General features: G+C 39.1%; 1 protein-coding gene across 3 annotated transcripts in view; it reads right to left on the bottom strand.

The window, feature by feature from the left end:
• The window catches only part of C2CD3 (C2 domain containing 3 centriole elongation regulator), a 135,703-nt gene that overhangs the window by 59,564 nt on the left and 55,249 nt on the right, over positions 1 to 20,890 (bottom strand). For all 3 annotated transcript variants that reach the window (XM_061201263.1, XM_061201264.1, XM_061201265.1), the window contains exons 14-23: positions 18,735 to 19,229; positions 16,879 to 17,030; positions 14,386 to 14,632; positions 12,472 to 12,652; positions 10,564 to 10,747; positions 9,418 to 9,590; positions 8,197 to 8,320; positions 5,267 to 5,535; positions 4,675 to 4,764; positions 1,115 to 1,717 (exon numbers count right to left, since the gene is read on the bottom strand). In XM_061201263.1, coding sequence (XP_061057246.1) covers positions 1,115 to 1,717; positions 4,675 to 4,764; positions 5,267 to 5,535; positions 8,197 to 8,320; positions 9,418 to 9,590; positions 10,564 to 10,747; positions 12,472 to 12,652; positions 14,386 to 14,632; positions 16,879 to 17,030; positions 18,735 to 19,229 — 2,518 coding nt within the window. The remainder of the gene's footprint in view (positions 1 to 1,114; positions 1,718 to 4,674; positions 4,765 to 5,266; positions 5,536 to 8,196; positions 8,321 to 9,417; positions 9,591 to 10,563; positions 10,748 to 12,471; positions 12,653 to 14,385; positions 14,633 to 16,878; positions 17,031 to 18,734; positions 19,230 to 20,890) is intronic.

Below are 20,890 nucleotides of genomic sequence, written 5' to 3'. Positions count from 1 at the left end.
TGTCTAGCTTCATCTCCCATCATTTCCCAAACTATACATCCTGTGACCCAGCAGTACCAAATTACTTATGGCGCCTAAAATGTATCAAACTGCTTCCTGCCTCTGTGCCTTCACCCACGCTGTTCCCGTTTAGAAAACCCTTCTTTCCCCCTTTTCGTGACTTACTCCTAAATCCTCTGTAACTCAGGTCAAGCATCATCACTTCCACTGAGATGCTGTCCTTGAACCAAAGAGATGTTGTGTCCCTGTGCTCCCATAGTGCCACTGAGAATACCTTTTTCATAGTTCTTATACTTCGCTGTAATTGTTTATTTACTACTCCACTCTCCCATTAGACTATAAGCTCATTAACTATTTCTGACTCATCTTTGAATTCCCAGGGCCAAGTACATGTAGCAAATACTGAACAAATGTTTGAAAGAAAAGCACCCATAGTGCCACTTGCAAAATGGTACCTTTCTCCTTTCAAACCAGTTTATTACCACGTAGATTTTATGATTCCAAGATGTGCTGACCAGAGAGAGAGGATATCTTAATCTCATTAGCAGGTATGCTTTTCAGTGTATTTAAAAACTAACATTCTAGATTATAATATAGGCTCTTATACAGGTGGTTAAAGGTAGTCTCCTAAATTCACTCTTTTTTATTTTACATGTATTAACTGAGGGCTTACAATGTTCTAGACACTATGTTAGGTGCAAGAACCTTATGAATTTGGATGTAGTCTAAGGCTACAAAGTTTAGCACCAGTTCTTAGATCTCAGACAGTATACCTTAGACTCCACTAAGGTATACTGTCACTAGATAATGCCCTTCTTAAAGCATCCAGCGAACCTCCTTCTGAAATCTCTGTAGTTTTAAGAAGCATTACTAAATTACTATTAATCTTTCAACATGCAACAATGGAAAGAACACTTACTAGCATGTGACCCTGGGCAGTTACCCAACCTACCTGAGCCTCCATTTTCATGACTGAAAAACAGGTTTGATACCTACTTCACAGGATTGCTGGGAGGATCAAATAAAAAACTGTCTGAGAGGGTGTCTCACACAGTGCTTGTCATGGAGCAGCAGGTGCTCAAACCACAAGTGCTAAGGCTGGTTCCTCACTTACCACTGACAGTTAGTGTCCTTGCTGACCTCTCCCCAAGTCTGGCCAGGTCCACATAGGCTGAGCCAATCCAGCTGTCTGTCTGATGGGGCCTCTCCACACTGTCATTGCCATAAGCCCGCCACACCTGGATCTCTAACCTCTCCTCTCTGAAGTACCAAATCAGCGATGGGCTCCTAGTGACTTCTGCTCTTTTGGATGCCTTGAAAGTAACCATGACCTGCTTTTTGTTTGTAGATTCCTTAGGTTTCTTGAGAGGGGTCCAAAAGCCTTCATGATCGTACAGCTTGTAGCGGAGGTAGCAATATGTATTCTTATGAATGTGCTTCTGGCCAGCAAGCAGCACGCAATGGATGGGCAGCCAGAGCCTCGGGGTGGAGATGGTAACAGTGGCTGGCTCCTCTTCATCCATCTTGACAAAATCCTTCAGATTATTCTCAAAGCTCCAGCCCAATAGCTCAGCAGCTTCCAACACCCGCTCTCTGTCTCCAGGATGGGTGAAGGAAATGGAAAGCTCCAGACCACCCACAATCTTCTGCATGAGCTCCAAGCCATGAGGCAGGGCCCCCTCTTCTGGTAAAATGATAGGATACCATCCTGTGATCCCTTATGAAAGAAAAGGAAGATTTTTCAATTATTGTTTTAAAAGTAAAAAGACTTAGCCACTTTCCACCCCATAGCCACTATCACCCTGGCCCAAGACAGAAGAGAAAACATATATCCACAGTGCATTGAAGTTTGTTTCATCTGACCACTGAAAGACAATGAGATCAGGTTGAAGAACAAAGGCTAGGAGCTGGAAGACCTGCATTTTCTTCTTGGCTCAGCCCAAAACTAGTGGTTCAGTCTGGGTAAGCCATTAATTTCTCTCAGCCCTATTTCCTTACCTGACAAATGGGAAAAATAGTGCTGATCTTGCCTACCAGACAACCTTATTATAATTGTCAAATGAGATAATGATTTTGGAAGAGCTTTGAAAGAAAATAAAAAATGTGAAATATTATTATGGTACTATGAGTAAAATGGAGAAGGCATGGGACAAGATCAGGAGATCTGGGGTCTAGCCCCTGGTCTTTCACCAAGGGAATTGCCACTTAATGAACACATACCAAGGACCAGGCACTAGATTTCAAAATAACAATTTAAAATATTAGCTACTTGTTACTGAGCATCTATTATGTGTCAGAAATTCTCTTATGCTTTATATATATTACTTCATTTAATTCTCTTAATAACCCTGTGAAGTTCTGAGGATTAAATGGGATAATAATCCCTATTTTGCAGATGAGGAAATGGAAGAGACCTGCCCAAGTCGTTATAGCTACCAGGTAGTAGAGCCAGGATTTGAACCCAGGCCTAGCTGGCTTTAAAGTCTACACACCACCTATTATAGGTTCACAATATCTTATCTAAAACCCTTAGGGTCAGATTTGTTTCTGAATTTAAAAATTTTCAGATTTTAGAAAGATACTGTGGTACATAAACTGAATATTATGTACTAGTCAGTGGTCACATAGGTCAGGGGTTGGTAAACTTATTCTGTAAAAGGCCAGATAGTAAATATTTTAGGCTTTTGGGCCATATGGTCTCTGTTGCAACTATTCAGCTATGTTGTTGTAGTGAGAAAGTGGACACAGAAAATATGTAAATGAATGGGCACAATGTGTTCCAATAAAGCTATATAATCAGGCAGTGGCCTAAGTCAGAAAATAAAGACTAAATAGTCTCATGTCAGTTGAGGTCAGGTTTGGCTGCTTAATGAGTTAATAAAAAACTTTTGACTTTCTGAGCTTTTTGGATTTCATAATTACGTAAAACAGATTGTGGATTGGTATAATATTCACAGCAATTTTCTGAGAAAGGTTTTGTATTAATTAAAATTATAGATGGGAAGATTCAGACTTATTAATTTGCCAAAGACCACTTAAGGTGTTATGATTTTTGGAAAAGGCATTTAATTTTGGGGGGCCTTCCAAGTTTTCGTTTATAAAATGAGGACACTGAAATGAGGAGGTTGATCTCTATGACTCCATTTGACTTGGTCAGTCTAAGAACCTATGGCTTTGGCTTTAGTAATTTCTCATCACTTGGGTATTAATTTCCTCACAACCTAGTGCTTCTTAACATTATTTGGTTACAGACCCCTTTGGCTCTAATGAAAGTTATCTCCAGAAAAATGTACAAATACATAAAAAATTTCACACCACTTCAGCATGTAAGTGGATTAGATCATTCCTCTTGGTCTGTGACTCTGTAATTGAGATTACTGGCAGGAAGAAACAAAATAGAATGTTCACTGTAGAATAACTGAATATAAAGACAAATGATACATTCCAAACTGTCTAAAAGGTTTATTTCCAAGGGGTTAAATTTAATTTGTGAAGGTGGGATTTCTCAGATGGTGCCTATTCTCTGACAAACTCTGTAGTAAGTTTCAGAAGGAAGGAGACTGAGGTGTCCTATGTGCCCAGTCCTGTGCAAAGATCTTTCACGCGTATAATTTCATTGAATGCTTCGATAATCTTGCAAAGATCTTATTATTTCCATTTTTAGAGATGAGGAAACTATGGATCTGAGAGATGAAGTGACTTGTTCTAGATCACAAACAGTTAGTGACAGAAGTGAGATTTGAACCCTATATCAAGCTGTAGAGACTTCTCTCTGGCAGGCACATAGTACCTGTTTATTGAGTATTGCTCCAACTTCAATTCACAATTAAATTTGGGAGACGTGTGATAAAATTGTGGAAACTAGATTATACAATCCTAGGGAGGAAGATGGGCAAGAGAAGGAAAACTAACATTTACTGAGTGCCTACTATGTGTCAGGTACTTTATATATCCTATTTCATTGATTCCTACCTCGTAGAGTTGTCAGCATTAACAGTCTCCATCCATAACGTAAGTGGGGCTCAGAGAGGTCAAGGTCACTCTGTCAAGGTCACTGAGCTAGTAAAATGTAGGACGGGACCAATATTTCCAGACTACTGCCCTGGTGGTTGTGCCTTCTCTTGGGTCTTTACCTCATACCCTTATTCCTTCTTCAGTGAGAGAGGAGAGTATAGTGAAAAAGAATAGGCAAATCTGGATTTGATTTCTAGTACTCTACTACCTGGCTGTGTGGTTGACAAATCACTTAACCTCTGTAAGCCTAAGTTTTCTCATCTGTCAAATGAAGATAATCCTGTATCCCCATCAGTAAGAGTTACCATGAGGCTCAAATAAGATCTGAGAAAATATTTTACAAAGTGATATATAATGCAATGGGTATTGCCATATTTATTATAAGTAGTATCATCATCATTATCTTTCCTGGAGTAAGATGACAGTACAATGTTTTGAGCTTCTTTGCTTTATTAGAAGGCCTTTGAAATGATTAGGAAAGGACTTAAAATGTTTTTGAGAAAACCTTTGAGGTATTTGGGAGAATTCAGAAGCATGTGTTAAGAGGTTTTTTTTGTTTTTTTTTTTGCATATCTTGCAAGAGAGCCAGACAAGATGATCTCTTGCAGGGAAGTGAATGGGAAAGGGTAGGATGAGAAAGTGATAATCCAGGATCCCTACCAGATCTCTTGATCAGCAGATCTTTTGTTGGAATCTTTACTACTCCAAGCAGATAATCTTTGAATGAGTGGATACTGGTTATATCACTGGCTGTTAAATCAAACAAAGAAAGAGAAATTATTTGGTGGTCTACTGACCAAAGGGCTTGTATTACAATATAGCCATATAATCCTCCACTTACACTCAGTGAATTTCAGTGTTGGAAGATGCATTAGAGATCATCTTGCTCCAGTCAAAACTTGAATGCCCTCTAAATCATTTTAATTAAATCATTAAGTATGTGTATGCACACACTTAAATTTTGAAAAATTCAGGCATACAGAAAAGTTAAAAGAATACTACAATGAACTCCTATATACCCTTCACCTAGATTCACCCACTAACATCTTGACACATTTGCTTTATCTCTCTCTACATTCTCTCAAACACACTCAATACATATTCTACATATTTTTGCTATACCCTTCAGAAGTAAGTTGCAGAGAATATGACTCCTCACCCCTAAACACTTCAGCATGTATCTCCTAGGAAGTGCTATACCATTCAAAACAGAGCCCTTTTTAATTTTGATTGTGAGTCATTTGGTGCTCACCTGACTTGGTATCTTCATGATAAATAGCAAAAGTAACTTCTGCAAACTCCAACAACTCTGCCAGGAAACAGGCTTCTCCACTGCAGTGCTGAGTTACCAAGTTACATGAGAATTCACTGTGATGGGAGAACTCAGGGCAGAAGGAACAGGCCACAGGGCGGGTTTGGCGCTGTTCTCCCTTGGGCAGGAAGGACAGATGAGCGGTGACAAAGGCATTGACCCCGACTGTGGCACTAAACTGCAGAGCAGGTTCCTGCTCAGCCAAAGTCCTGTAGGGAAGAAGGGTGGGAATGAGAAGGAAGTAATATCAGAAATCAGCTTGACTGCCTAGAAAACATCACCATTTCCACAAGGCCACCAAGAACACTAACCAGCCATGTGTTTCCTATTTATGTTTTTGGCAATGCCACTATGTGTTTTCTTAGTAATCTCAGTATCACAGTGTACATGTATATGAGGGAGACAATAGTCATCTGCCTACTAGAGTGATACTACAAGGACACTCCATTGTACTGGTCTGGCTTCTTGCCCTTTTTTCTTGAAAGCGCAACACAGACCAAATGCAGGACTTACAAAAAAGTGCCTGCCATCTAATCTGACTTTCCCTGTGAGTTCCCAGAGAGAAAAACAACTGAGTTTCTTATCTATTACTCAGTCTCTCTGAGGTCTACTGAGTATCGAAATTCCAAGTCCTTCTCTGTCAATTAAACAGTAGTTAATTTAACACCATGTTTAAGAATTCTGGCCCGGGCTGGGTCTTACCCACAACAGGTACTCCATTATACACAAGTTTCATGCCTCCATGGCCTTTGCACATGTTCTTCTCTTTGACCAGAATAATCTTCAGCTCTCTTGGGCATTATGATTAACTCCTACTCTTCTTTCAAGACTCAGATTAAGATATTTTGAAGGGTCTTGAATGCCACGTTGAGCAAGCAGGTTGGACCTTATCCTGTGGACCACTACCCTAAAGTGGAGTGAGTACAATCTAGGGGGTTCATAGGGTAAACTATTTGGGCATAGGAAAAAAATTATTAAAACTTCTAGAGTTGTTATCTCATATATTAAAGTTTTACTACTCTCTGGTATATTTTATAGTGTATATATTAGTGTAGTAGTACATGAAGATGACTTATACATGAATAAGTATACACATATTTAGAGAGTATGCTAAATTTTTATTTTTTTATTAATAGGAATGTAAAATTAAAATTAGGAAACCACTGCTACTGACAATGAGAAACCATCAAGAGTTTGAATATATGGGAAAACATGATTAAAAAACTGCCCTGGCATCTCACTCACACTAAGATGTTCTCAAGCAATTATTGGAAAAGTCTATTTGGAGAATTTAGTGAGGAAAAATATTAATTAGACTGAACATTTTACCAGCTACTTCAGTGTCAGACCTCACACGGAAGTAATCCCATTAGTTATTTAGCGACTATGAAGTTAAAGGTAAATAATCTGACTCTAAGTTGTAACAAGGGAAAAAGTTAAGGAGCACTTGCCTCTTTCTTTTTTTTTTTTTTTTTAATTTTTATTTATTTATTTATTTATTTATGGCTGTTCTGGGTCTTCGTTTCTGTGCGAGGGCTTTCTCTAGTTGCGGCAAGTGGGGGCCACTCTTCCTCGCGGTGCGCGGGCCTCTCATTATCGCGGCCTCTCTTGTTGCAGAGCACAGGCTCCAGACGCGCAGGCTCGGTAACTGTGGCTCACGGGCCTAGTTGCTCCGCGGCATGTGAGATCTTCCCAGACCAGGGCTCGAACCCGTGTCCCCTGCATTGGCAGGCAGATTCTCAACCACTGTGCCACCAGGGAAGCCCCAGCACTTGCCTCTTTCTTGAATTCATGTCCAAAGTGAGCTAGTCTGCCTCAGGATTGTGATCTAGTTCTCCTTACTGGGCACCTGATACGTGCTGGAACTATGCTACGTGGTGGCGGGGACAGAGAGGAGTTCAGGCAGTGTCTGTGTCTACAGGAACTCACAGCCTAGGTGAGGAAAACTCATGTATGCAAATAATTGAAACAGAGTGATATGTGCTGCAACCAAGGTGCTAATAGACAAAGGACAAAGCACCGATTCTATCTACATGTAGGAGAGACAGAGGAAGGCTGCAAAGTCTTGAAGAAAACAGGAGCTTGTTTAGAGGACAAAAGGAGGAAGAACATCCAAATTAGAGAGAAGAATGAGTGAAGACCTGAAGGAGGGAAGAGAGGGCCATGTTGTTTATATACAGAAACAGTGTTTCGGGCAGAGAAAATAGCAAGACAAAGGCCTTGAGGGGAAAAAGAGCATGGTGTGTTCAGAAGTAATAAGAAAGCCAGTGCCTGGAGCGAAGTGAGTAGAGCAGCAACTACCAGGAAGAGAGGAGGTCATAAAGATAACGGGGTCAGATCATGTGGGGTCTTACAGCCATTTTAAAGACTCTGGCTTTTACTCTGAATGAGATGGAAAGGCATTGGTGGGTTTTAAGTAGATGTGTGTCAAGACCTGATTTAAGTTTTCATAAGATCACTGGCTTCTGTACTGAGAACAGACTAAAGGGGAATAAGCTAGAAAAATAGGAGGTGGTACTCAGAGATTGAACATGAGAGACTATAGAGGAGGTGTAGTGGTGATTGGTCCTGGCATGGTTGGTGGGCATAGGGTCTGACCTTGGGAATAAGAGGGTAAGTAGGGTAGAGGATAAAATCGCTGGACAAGGTCAAGGAACTAAATTGCTAATAACAGTTAAAACAGCAAAATTTGCAAGTGATTTATTCACTTATATTCCTATATGCTTTCTTAAGAGAAAAAGAGTAGAGTTGTGTTTAATAAACTGGAAATTGTATGCAAGAAAGTTTTACGTTATTTGGGCATCACATATCATGTGGACTGCAGTGGAGAAAGGTTTTCTTTGAGAACTGCTTTTCTAAGGTGAACTTACTTGGCTGCTGCTTGCAAACCACAGGCTCTGATAATCTGGACTGAGATGCAGACAGCTCGGGCTGCAAGAACTCCCTCCGCTGTCCTTGGAGTACACCTGTACCTTAGGCCCACATCCAGTAAACCTAAAGAATGAGGGCAAAAGGAAAAATGAAAAGAAGGTTGGTTGGAATAATCTCTGTTCTACCAAACCCCAAGTCTAGTCAGGAAGGAAGGAAGAGGATAAACACTATAATCCTAATGAACAATATGGGACCTTAGCAGTGAAACAATCTGTCTGTGGTCAGAATCACATTATATTATTGTACTTTAGGATTAATAAAGCAGAACAGACGTCACTATTTTCACTTTATATCCAAGAAACTATGGCTCAGAGATTCAACTGCTTGCCAAAATCACATTAACTATCAGAGGCAGAACTTAATCCCAGTAATTTTTATAGAATTGAGATGGACTCTAACCTTTCTTCTTTTTTAAACCTTTAAAAGGTTTTTGCACTCATATATTTCTGTCACCCTCCTACTACCACCACCTTAAACACCTTCACATGCCATCTTTTTATAAAAATTCTCCTATCACATTCCAGGGAAAGCTTTAAGGAACAATAGAACAAGCTGATCAGTGAGGGTCAGGAGGAACAACTCAATCTTAATCATAGCAAGATAAAACCTTTTGTTTGGGCAGATACTCTCCAGTAAGAATGAACAGTAACTTGATTTAGAAGGCTAATTCTAGTTATTCATGATGTATTTGGAGGGTGGGTCATCCAGCTGGAACCATTAGGATATAATTCAAAACTCCAAATTCTAACTAATCCCTTCTAACTTTAAATCCTGACTTCTTCCTCCCTCACAGTGAATTCCCAGTTCATGCTGACTATATTCTTCCAATCCTACATCATGTTGCCTTAGAATAATAATTCTCTGAGTACATCTATATGATACTTAGGTTTTATGCCATAAGGGTTTATCAAATACTTGCTGAAGTTAAAGGTGAGATGAGACAAGCAACATTTATATACAGTCTACATAACTATGAATTTTCTAAAATTATATGCAAAATTTGCAGTGTATATTCTACACTCATTTTCTAAGAGAAGGTGTCTCCTAGTTTTTATCAGATTCTTAAAAGGGTAAGTACCACAAAATGTGAAGAATCACTAATTTAGAGAGAAAAGGGATATTTATATATACTAGGGAAAGATAAACTAGTCTTCAATTACCTGATGATTGGTTCCTTAGTTCATTCCTATTCTCTAGCCTGGGGGTTAAAGGGAGACTAAAGGTCTGCATTCCCACATCCTCACGGCGTTGCATGGTTACAGTGGCACAGATCCTCGATAATGGCAAGGTTCCTCTGGCGACCATCTGGTCTCTCACATTAGGATAATAGTACCTGTAAGCCACAAAAGCACAAGCTGTCAGTTGAAAGAATAAGGTGGATGAATGATTCACTCTGCCCCAGGGATCAGCTTTCAGTATCTATTTATCTTTGGCGCCTGATTGTTCTGTATTTCTGGTATACAGCTGTGGTTGTGTCTGGTTAGATTTACTGTCCATTACTTGGAGGAAGAACCCCATAAATTATACCCTGTGTTCAAGACAAAGCCCAGCTTCTCACAGGTTTTCTGTTTGAGAAATCTGCACCTGGCTTGGCCCTTTGGGAGTAGCCACTCCTGAGAGCATCCATCCTGCAGCATAAGTGGTTCTAAGTAGTGCAGTTCCAATCTCTTCTATGGCTTCAGGCCCATGCCCCTCAATTCCGAAGGGGCGATGAGGATCTGTTAGTACCTACTCTATTTCCTCCTCACGTTAAAATTATTTTAGTTGGTTTCTTGGGCGTGAGGATGCAAAGGGGGAGGTTAAACACCTGTATTCATGCCATTATCTTTCCTGGAAATCTGCTGAAGTCTGTGCCATGAGTGGAATTGTATTTTACAAAGGCCACTCTTCTGGTGGTGGGAAGAACGGATTACAAGAAACGATTCTAGAAGTGGGGAGACCAGTTAAGAGGGTATTACAATAATTTAGGCATGATATAGTGAGGGCCTGAACTATATAAGGCAGAAAGAGAAGCAGAAAAAAGGTGACTGATACATTTAAGTGACAGTAGGAGATAAAACTAAAACTTCTCTTCCAAATGTAAGTAATGGTTAGAAGTATGAGATACAACTGCTCCCAAGAGCCTAATAACTGAACAGATTTCAGTAAAATCTGGACAAGAGTCATTATCAAACCTAAATAATATTAAACAGGGCAGAAGGGGGCTCTTTGCTTGCTTATAATTCAACCTGGGCTAATTAAGGGAAGGATGCTCTGTGACTGTGCACTTCCTTCCTAGGCACAGGCATGGGTTCTCCACACTGTACCTGCACCAGATTTCAAACTGGACTCCACCTCCAGGTACAAGCTCGTGTGCAGAGAAGGCACCGAGTAGGAGCCTTTGCACTGGAATTTCAGCTGGCAACAGGAGAGAGTGACGGTGCTCACTATTAAAGATGGGGTCTGGAACGCAGAGTGTGGTTGCAGATCTGAAAGGCTTCAGAGTGAATCCTTTGGAAAAGAAAATCAGTTCAGAATAATCCAACACATCATTTAGTGTTTTACAGGGACTTCCCTGGTGGTCCAGTGGTTAAGAATCCACCTTCCAACGCGGAGGACGTGGGTTCGATCCCTGGTTGGGGAACTAAGATCCCACATGCCGTGGGGCAACTAAGCCCGCGCACTGCCAACTATTGAGCCCACGCACCACAACTAGAAAGCCCGCGTGCCGCAACTACAGAGCCTGCACGCCCTGGAACCTGCAGACCACAACTAGAGAGAAGCCCACATACTGCAATGAAAAGATCCCGCAAGCCGCATCTAAGACCCGACGCAGCCTAAATAAATAAATAAATATAGTGTTTTATATGTAGTTTTACAGTATGTTAATATCCAGTATTGTTCAATTTTATCCTCACAATACTCCTGTAAAGAAAACAAAGCAGGTATTATTTCTCCTACTACACAGATGAGGATATGATACCTTGATGTTACATAGTCAACCCAAAGGTCTTAGAGCTAGCAGGTCACCGACCTGGAACCGGAATCTGTATCTTCTGACTGTATTACTCCTACCAAGGTCCATTTCCCTAGCAGCTCTGGTCCCCTGAGATGCCATGGTAATACAGAAGAGATTACTTTTTTGGTAGACAACGTGTAAGAGTTCCAACTTCTTCACTTCCTTACCAACACTTATTAGTCTGTTTTTAAAAAAATTATAGCCATCTCAGTGAGTGTGAAGTGGTATCTTGTGGTGGTTTCGATCTTTATCCCCCAAATGACCAATGATGTCAAGCATCTTTTCATGTACTTATTGACCATTTGTATATCTTTAGAGAAGTGTCCATTCAGATCCTTTGCCCATTTTTAAATTGGGTTGTCTTTTCATTACTGATTTGTAAGAGTTCTTTATATCAACATATCCTGGATACAAGTCTATTATTTGAACCTCAAAACCAATACTGGCAGCACTTTCACGGTTATTCAAGGACATGCTCAGAATAGCAGAAAGTTTGAGTCACCCAACTTGCTCATCCCCAGCTGAGATCAAACAAGGTGACACTCTGTCTTCTTGTTTTAGCTCTCAGAGATGGCCAGAGGATCGGATGGCAAGGGACAGTGCAATGTAGTGCAGGGGCTCTGGCTCTGGTGCCAGTTGGACAGGGTTTGAATGCCAACCTTGGCACTTGTTAGTGGGGAGGCCTCAGTCACTAACACTCTGAACCTTGTTTTCTCTTCTGTAAAATAAAGAAAATAGAATCTATGAGGATGAATTGTTTTAGGATTTAAGATTATGATCTATGTGAGATATGTATATGTACATATTTCCCCCAGGTGCTATGGTTTGGTATTCTCTTAATTCAGTGCTCTTGATGACTTTATAGAATATAACTACAGTAGATAATGAGAATCAACTGTATGTTAATAGATGATAAGAGTGAGTAGGCATGTAAATGATATAAAATGAGACAAAATGTAAATAACTGATGGACCTAGGTAAAGGGTATACAGAAGTTCTTTGTACTATTTTTGTAACTTTTCCATAAATTTGAAATCAAATCAAAATAAAATTAAAAAACAATTTAAGAAAAGTAAAAACTCAGGCTATCTCCTGTACTGCCCAGGTAAGGCTGGAAATACTGAGGAACATAAAACTGACTCAGGAAAAAAAATCCCTAAGCATACTCAATAAAAGAGCCACACAAGAATGAGAAAGCCCAATCTCCCAAACCTACCATTTTCAAGGAACTCAGGTCCTTTCAGCACACTGGGTTGCGAGTCTTGAACTGGAAAGTAGTACTGGACATAACAATCTGCTTCTCCCCAGACTGTTGCCTGAAGAGGGGCGAGCCCTTTAATCTTGTCTATAAGGAGTTCAAAGTGGTGCTCCATCAATCCATTTCCTTGGTCCCCTGCCTATTAAATGAAACAGAGATACTGGGGAGCTTTAAAGAGTAATTTGTATAGCGTATTCATGCTTCTCTATGAAGTCTGAGAATAGACGAAGAAATAAGCATAATTGGCTGATACTAAAACAGATACTTAATTTTCATTGTGTATAAATCTCACAACTGTTCACTGTAATCAGATCAGGCAGGACTTACTCTAGGCTGTGAGACTGGGTCAATATTAGGAAATCCATAAATGTAATAGAGTGCACTAATAGAGGAAGGAAAAAAAGTGACTATCTCAATACAGGCTAAAAAGGCATTTGATAAAATTTAATCAGATGTTCCTGATTCTTCGTACACTAAAAACAGAAGGCTATTTCCTTAATAGGATAAAGAACACATATTTGAAACAAGTTTTCATTTACTTTATTATTATTATTATTTTTTTGGCCGTGCCACATGGCATGTGGATCTTCCCTGACCAGGGATCGAACCCGTGCCCCCTGCATTGGGAGCGTGGAGTCTTAACCACTGGACCACCAGGGAAGTCCTTAATTATTATTTCTAATGAAGTTAGGAATAACACTGAGACTGTTTATTAATGGGGAGGTAGTGAATACACTGTTACTGAACGCACGTCTACTACTAATATGATAAATATATAATAGAAAAAGTTTAGAGTTCATAACAAATAAATAACCAAAAAATCAAAACAAAACAAAAACAAAACCAATGACCTACTAATAGGTATTTTCTTAATAGTTCTTTCTCTGCTAGAGACATTAAATTTGTCATTCAGATTAAAAAACATAACATATTTAAATGGTGTGGACACTGAGACTTGGCTATACTAATAAAGACATCAAATGTAAGATAGAGGAGAACATGATACAGTGGACTTAAAGAGTCAGAAGACCTGTGTCTGAACACCAATTCTCCCATTCTCAGCTGTGTGACCTTGGACGAGTAACATAACCTCTTTGATTCTGTTTCATCACCTAAAAAAGAGAATGACAATGACCTACCTCATGTAGTTGTTAGGGGAATAAACATGATAAAGTATGTCAATGTGCTTTCTCAATTGAACAGCACTGTACAGGACAAATAACTTTTAAGTTATTAGTAGAAAAGCAAGGAACTTCACTTTAACTTTCCAACATGGATTTGGTCAAGAAACAGAATATTTTGCTGGTTTACATTTGGGATCACTCTTCATCTCCATCCCCATTTTCTCCCCCAGATTACCTTTTCTTTTTTTGTCACTGAGACTATTTTTTTAGAGCAGATTTACGTTCACTTCAATTTTTTTAAAAAGGCAATTAAGTTAGTAAATTAGAGGATTAAGATCTGGTTGTCCAATTACATTTTCTTTATAAATTCAAGGAGCTCAGAGGGACACAGGTATCCATTTAAACAAAGAAATAAAAATACCAATGATTCTTTTGAGCTACAGCAAGCATTGAAGTGCAAGTATGTTCTTTTGTTGAGCCTTTCACTATTGAAATAAGAATTTGGGGCAATGGTTTCATTAAAACACGCAAGATAAAATGAGATTATGGTGCTTGAAATTTGCTAAGAGAGTAGATCTTAAGTGTCCTCACCAAACACACACAAAAGGTAACTAGATAAAATGATGGATATGTTAATTAACTAGATTGTGATAATCATTTCACAGCATATGCATGTATCAAAACATCACCTTTTAAGCCTTAAAATAAGATTATGTTTTTTGTAAACAATCAAGTGTTTAGTCACTACCATAGCAACAGATGCTACAGATGGCTGGTCCAGGAAATGGGCTGGCCTGGGGTTGAAGGGAGGAAGTGTTCCTTCTTCATTCTTTAATCTTTGCAGTGCTATTATCTGATCTGAAGAACCCATAGCTAAAAAGACTCGAAGACTCCCATTTTGGTGGCCTGAGAACACATCAATCACAGGCATGTAGCTGTCGACAGCAACAACTGGATACTGAGCGTCAAGCAGCAGGCGAGAAATCTTGGGATCTCTAAAGGGAGAGAAATTGTGCACGAGTAAGTAACAATCATCAATCATGTCATAGAGTTGCTTCATTTCTTACTTGGCTTGTTTTCTCAGTTTGTTAAAATGGATCTACAGGGACTTCCCTGGTGGCGCAGTGGTTAAGAATCCGCCTGCCAATGCAGGGGACACGGGTTCGAGCCCTCGTCCGGGAAGATCCCATATGCCGTGGAGCAACTCAGTCCATGCGCCACAACTACTGAGCCTGTGCTCTAGAGCCTGCGAGCCACAACTACTGAAGCCCGCGCGCCTAGAACCCGTGCTCCACAACAAGAGAAGCTACTGCAATAAGAAGCACGCGCACCGCAACGAAAAGTAGCCCCCACTCGCCGCAACTAGAGAAAGCCGGCGTGCAGCAACGAAGACCCAACACAGCCAAAAATAAATAAATAAAATATAAAAAAAATTAAAAAAAAACAAAGAAAGAAAACAGTATACCAATTCCTCAAAAAAAATTAAAAAAAAAAAAGGATCTACAACTAGAAAATGGTGGTTCAAAAAAATATATGATTCTATTCATAATCCATCAAATAAAAATGACCAGGCAGATAAGTTCTAAACTCAGCAATTTGACAGGTGGGGGGAATGTGTCTAACTTACTCTGTATCATCATGGCCCCAAGGCTTGCTGAATAGCATTATTTTAGAGGTAGGCAGTGTGGTCAGCTAGAAAAAGTATAGATTTTAGAGTCTGGCAGATAAGATTTGAGTAATATTACAAATAATATCGGCCATTTACTGAGTACTTACTATGTGGTAAGCACTTTGCAATGTTTCTATAATCCTTCTAACACAGCAAAGGTTGCTATTATCCACTATTCACAGATGAGAAAAAAGTCCAAGTGCTCTTCATTACACCATGCTGAATCTCAGATCTGCCTCTTACTTGCTCTATGACTCTAAGTAATCAATATAAGTTTTAAAAGTCTGTTTCCACATCTGTAAAATGTAGGTAATAAAACTTCCATCAAAGGGCTGTTGTTAGGACTAAACTGAGATAACAAATATAAAATACCAACATGATAAGTGCTTAGTAATTGATAGCTATTACCGCTTTATGCTCTCTCGGCAATGAATGGGGTCTAAGGAAATAAGAAGGAAAGGGGAATACCAGACCAAACTAATACCACAACAAAAAAGGGGAAAAAGCCAAAAGCTTACAGCTGACAATGACATCCATGATTCCAGCAGCACTCCTTAGCCTGACCAGGCTTCCCAATGTTACCATCATATAAGTACTTAACTGTTCACTGAAGGCTTACCCGTTTATTTTCTCACTGGATCCTCACAACTGCTCCAAGAGGGAGATAGGAGATCTGTCATCGCCCTCATTTTACAGATGATGAAAACAAAGCCAGAGAGGCTGACATCTCCAAGTTATATAAGTTTCCTCATTTGTATAATGGGGATAATGACAATACTTCCTGGGGTTATAGAAAGGCTCACATGACAGTGAGCCATTTCTATAGACAGTGCCCACAACAGTGCTCTTTGCAAAATGTAAAATACAGCATTTAAAACACAGAACCATGAGAAGGCTGTTAGGAAAGAGGTCAGTTCTAAAATAATTAAAAATCACTACCTTGAGACAAAAAATGAACAGTCTGTACTGAGGATAGAAATAATCTTCAGATAAATCAATACCCCATCTAGGTTTTGAGTAGTGATAAGTGAGGTACAGCAATCAAATCTGAAGGTCTAAGAAACAACGCTCAGTACAGAAATCTTGCAAATGGCTGATGTGAACAATACTAACTGAAGTTTGGGACAGAGAGATACACCATCAGTTTTTTGAGGTGATAACTTGGCAGTTGAGTTTCTTGGTGAGGAGAGTGGACTACAGAGCCAGACTCTCTGGGTTCTAAACCTGGTTCCACTACTTACAATATATATGACAAGTTATTTAACTTCCCTGTGCCTCTGGTAACTCATGTGTAAAACAGGGGAAATAAAATTTACCTGCCTCATGAAGGACTGTTGTGAGGATTAAAATGACTTGATATATGTAAGGTTCTTAGCTTAGGGCCTAAAACATGGAAAGCAGTATCTGTAATATTGTTATAACATAGGAGAAAGAGTAGCAACTGTGGTGAAATTGAGAAAAGTCCTCCAAGGAATTATTGGGTTGTTCATGTTTGCAAACCACAAATATTCCTCTTCAGTTCATACAAAGTTAAAGATGTAAAAAAAGAATACTTCAAAAGGTCCTATTTACTTGAATGACATGTAAAACTGATGGAGGGGGAGTTTCACCAGCCCGAGCAGCTTGTCCTGTCCTGGGCTCCGCACCTTGTTCCAAGTTTCAATTACCATCACATTGTTCTTAAGCCTTTCCAGGCATTTGGAAGACAGAGAGACAGGAATCACCTGGGGAGAGGAACAGCCGAAAAAAACAAAACAAAACCCCACATATGAGACAAAGTATTAATTTATACTTTTATTCAACAAGCATTTACTAAAGCCTATTTGTGTGCCAAGCACAGTGCTAGGAGCTGAAGACGTCAAAATAAAACCCACTCTGTTATCCTCAGTCTAAAGCCACAGTCTTGTGTTAGAGACAAACACATAAAGGCCAAATACAAAATGGCATGAATTCTCTGAGGACAAAGCTCATATAGATAGGGCTTCTGGGACACAGGTAGGAAAAGAGGATATTCAGGAAATGCAAGTAGCTGAGCACAGCTGGACTATCTAGTGTGAAGAGTGGCCTGAGTCGAGACTGGAGAAGTATAGGTAGTTTTAAAGGGTCTTGCAGTCCAAACTTAGGGTTTGGATTCTATCCTGAAGGCTACGGGTAATCACTGAAAGGCTTTCAGCAGGAGAGTAAAATATTCAGGTTAGTGTTTTAGAAAGATCATTCCTGTTGGTGCACAGAGGAAGAAATGGACAGGGAGAGACAAGAAACAGGACAGTCTGAAGGCTAGGTGGAATGAGAGTGAGGGTCTGAAGGAAAGCAGTGGCAATGGAGTGGAGATAAGAGAATTTATTACAGAGATAATTAAGTTTGCAGCATCTACTGGATTTGGTGAATCATTATGTAAGAAAGACTCAAGGACAACTTTTAGGTTCTGCTTGGGTTTCTGAGTAAATTATAATATGAATTAGGGCAGACAGGAGGAGGAGGAACAGATTTGGAGGGAATAATAAATTCAGATTTGAATACATCTGAATTTCTTCTTCCATTTACACATCTTTATTGGATACCTGCAATTTGCCAGGTGATGTGTTAGGTGCCAAGAGAAAAGTGCTTTTGAGATATCCAGGTGGTGACGACCAATAGGCAGTTAGACACAGAGATCTGAAACTACAGGGAAATGCCTGGCCTGAAAGAAGTGTGGATCTTGAAGTCATCTTCACACAACTGAAGCTATGGGAGTAGCTGTGGCGACCAAGGGGAAAAGAGGGTTGGTTTGGAAGAATGCCGAGGATAGAGTAATGAATAAGGAACACTAATAATTAAAAGTAGGAGAGAGGAAGAAGTACTGGGATCACAACTCTTTTCCTAGTTTTCCTACTGGCCCAATGACTGAAAAAAAACAGTTCTTGAGTCAGGAAGAAAATAAGAGGAGAGAGTTACAAAAATCAAGAAAGGAAACAATTTAAGCGATAGCATCAAATTCTACTGAGAAATCAAGTAAGATGAGTACTGAAATCAGTGGAGGAATAAATGAGATTGAGGAAAAATAAATAAATAAATAAAATAAAGAAGGAGAGATTGGAGAAACAGAAAAGAAAGAAGGAAGTTCAACTGATCAAAGCCCTAGAGGAAGCAGAAAGGAACAGAACTCAGAATTCAGGCAAAAGAAACAGTGGGAAACCATATCAACTGAGATAGAATAGAAAGAAATAGACACACAAAAAGTTTTAAAATGTTGGCAACGTCTTTTCCTCTTCCCATACAATAGTGGGATTGGATCTGCATACCAGATAATTATAAAAGTCCCTCCGGTCTGAAAATTCTCGTTTTTTTTTACAATGGAATTATGATTTGGGAAACATACTTCTCTCCCCTCCCCAACTCCTGCCTTCATCCTTAATGCATATGGAATGTTAAGACATGTACAAAGTTACCTGAGAAAAGTTAAAGACTGGTTTTGTTGTGCCCCATGCGATGACAGATCTGGTGACTTCTTCTGTGCTGAAGAGCTTGCAATTTAAATAAACATTGCATGATGGTTGTTTCTCAGATTCTCCAGTAATGAAATCTTTCCCATCTGGCACCATCAAAAGCACATGCAACAGCAAAGTACTTTCTTTTGTTGACACATTTATCTGACTTATCAAATCGTGAGAGGCTGGCACAGCCATGAAGGTTGAAGGACTTGGTACAACAGGGCTTGGTGACTTTGGGGTGGGGAGCACCAAATTTTGTGTTTTCTTTACAGTTTCTTCATGAATTTGATTTAGGTTCTGTGGATTTTTGGTACAGGTAACATGTTGACTAGGTTCTGGCAGTGTCTTATCTGGACTTGTAAGAGCACAAAGTGGGCTATGTTGGGTGTTGCTACTTAACTTTGTATTGACACCAGCGAAATCCTTGTTATCTATAACAAGCTCCACAGTTACCTACAGAACATAAAAGGAAGAGAGTTAATAGGAGTATTTTCTAGAATCAGAATCAGAATTTTGGAGCTAGGAGCAGCATCAGATTGTTAGGATATAAATTAATTCATCCTCAAATACCACAATAGTAGGAACACTAATAGACTGCACATACATCACCTTACCAGGACTAAGAAAAGCTAGGCAGATGATTTATTAATAATACAAGATGAGCCTAAAACATCATCTTGTGCCATAAGTAAGTGCTCAGAAGAGAATGGAGACATATTTAAAGGACACAGAATCCAGCTGAAGGGGCTCCCACTGGACAAATCCAGGACAAGTTGAGTCTCAAAATGAAAAATAATAGTAGTGGATTATAACCTTTTGAATAACATAAGAATCCATGAGTCCATACCAATATAAATAAATAAGGGAGAAGGGACAACTCTTCTATATAGTAGAATGCCAAATAATAAATGCACAGGGAATGATGGAGTTAATGGTCAAGTTAGAAAATCATATTCTTTCAAATATCATAGTAATAAGTGATTCAGATAAACCCCAAATGGAGGACATTCTACAAAGTAACTGGCCTTACCTTTCAAAAATATCAAAGTACTAAAAGACAAAGAAGGGCGGCAGAACTGTTCTAGGCTGAAGGAGATTAGAGAGAGATGACATTTAAATGCAATGGGTGTTTGCTTCTTGAGTCTAAGATACAAACCCGTGTAGTATTTCTGACACACTTTCACTTATTAATGACTGTTAATGGCCTATAATCAAACCCTACCCATTAGCTACGCAAATAAGACCATTATGTAAATTGAGGTTAATTGTTTAAAGGTTCATCCGTTCTTCAGAATTAGCTACCCTATGATCTTTAGCTCTATCACATATCATATGAATAAAGGTAATAAAATAAATTTAATTCATTAAAAATAAATAAATAAACGCAATGCATGATCCTGGACTGGAAAAAAAATGCTACAAAGGGTAGTATTGGCATAGTTGGTGAAATTTGAGTATGGACTACAGACAGAATATACTATTGCTGTTCAATTGATCTTTATAACTGTACAGCATTATGTATAACGTTGCCTTTGTTCTTAGAAAATACACACAAGAAATTAGGGAGAAAGAGGTTTAATGTCTGTAACATATTCTCAAATAGTTCAGAAAGAAATTGTGTATGTGTATAGAGAGAGAGTGGGGAGAGAGACAAAAAGAGAGAGAGAAAGAGACAGAAGAGGTAGATAATTACAAAGCAAATACGACAAATAATTGCTGAGTCCAGGTAATGGGTATATGAGTTCTTTGTACTATTTTTGCAATTTTTCTTTAAGTTTGAAGTTATTTTTAAAAGTTTAAAATGTTAAAAAGTAAAAAAGGATGTGGGATAAATGATGAAGAATGAAAGTGGTCACTATTACGAGACTGAATTACTAGAGATAAAGGGGACTTGCAGCTTCTTTTATTTAAAACCCACAGCAAAGTTCTTTTGCTCTATTGAATATAGACAGCAATCTATTTAGAACAGTACTTCTCTCAACAAAGCCAGGACAGAAACAATTTCCAGTCCATCAACTCTATTTATTACCCCTTTCTGATTATAAACCTTGCAGTCTAGAATGAACTAGGAAAGCAAAAAATAAAACTTTGGTAGTGGAAGAATAATGTGATGT

This window comes from Eubalaena glacialis, chromosome 10 (assembly GCF_028564815.1).
Source record: "Eubalaena glacialis isolate mEubGla1 chromosome 10, mEubGla1.1.hap2.+ XY, whole genome shotgun sequence".
NCBI lineage: Eukaryota > Metazoa > Chordata > Mammalia > Artiodactyla > Balaenidae > Eubalaena > Eubalaena glacialis.
The sequence above is the reverse complement of the archived record's forward strand: the minus strand, read 5'-3'. Positions and strand labels throughout refer to the sequence as shown.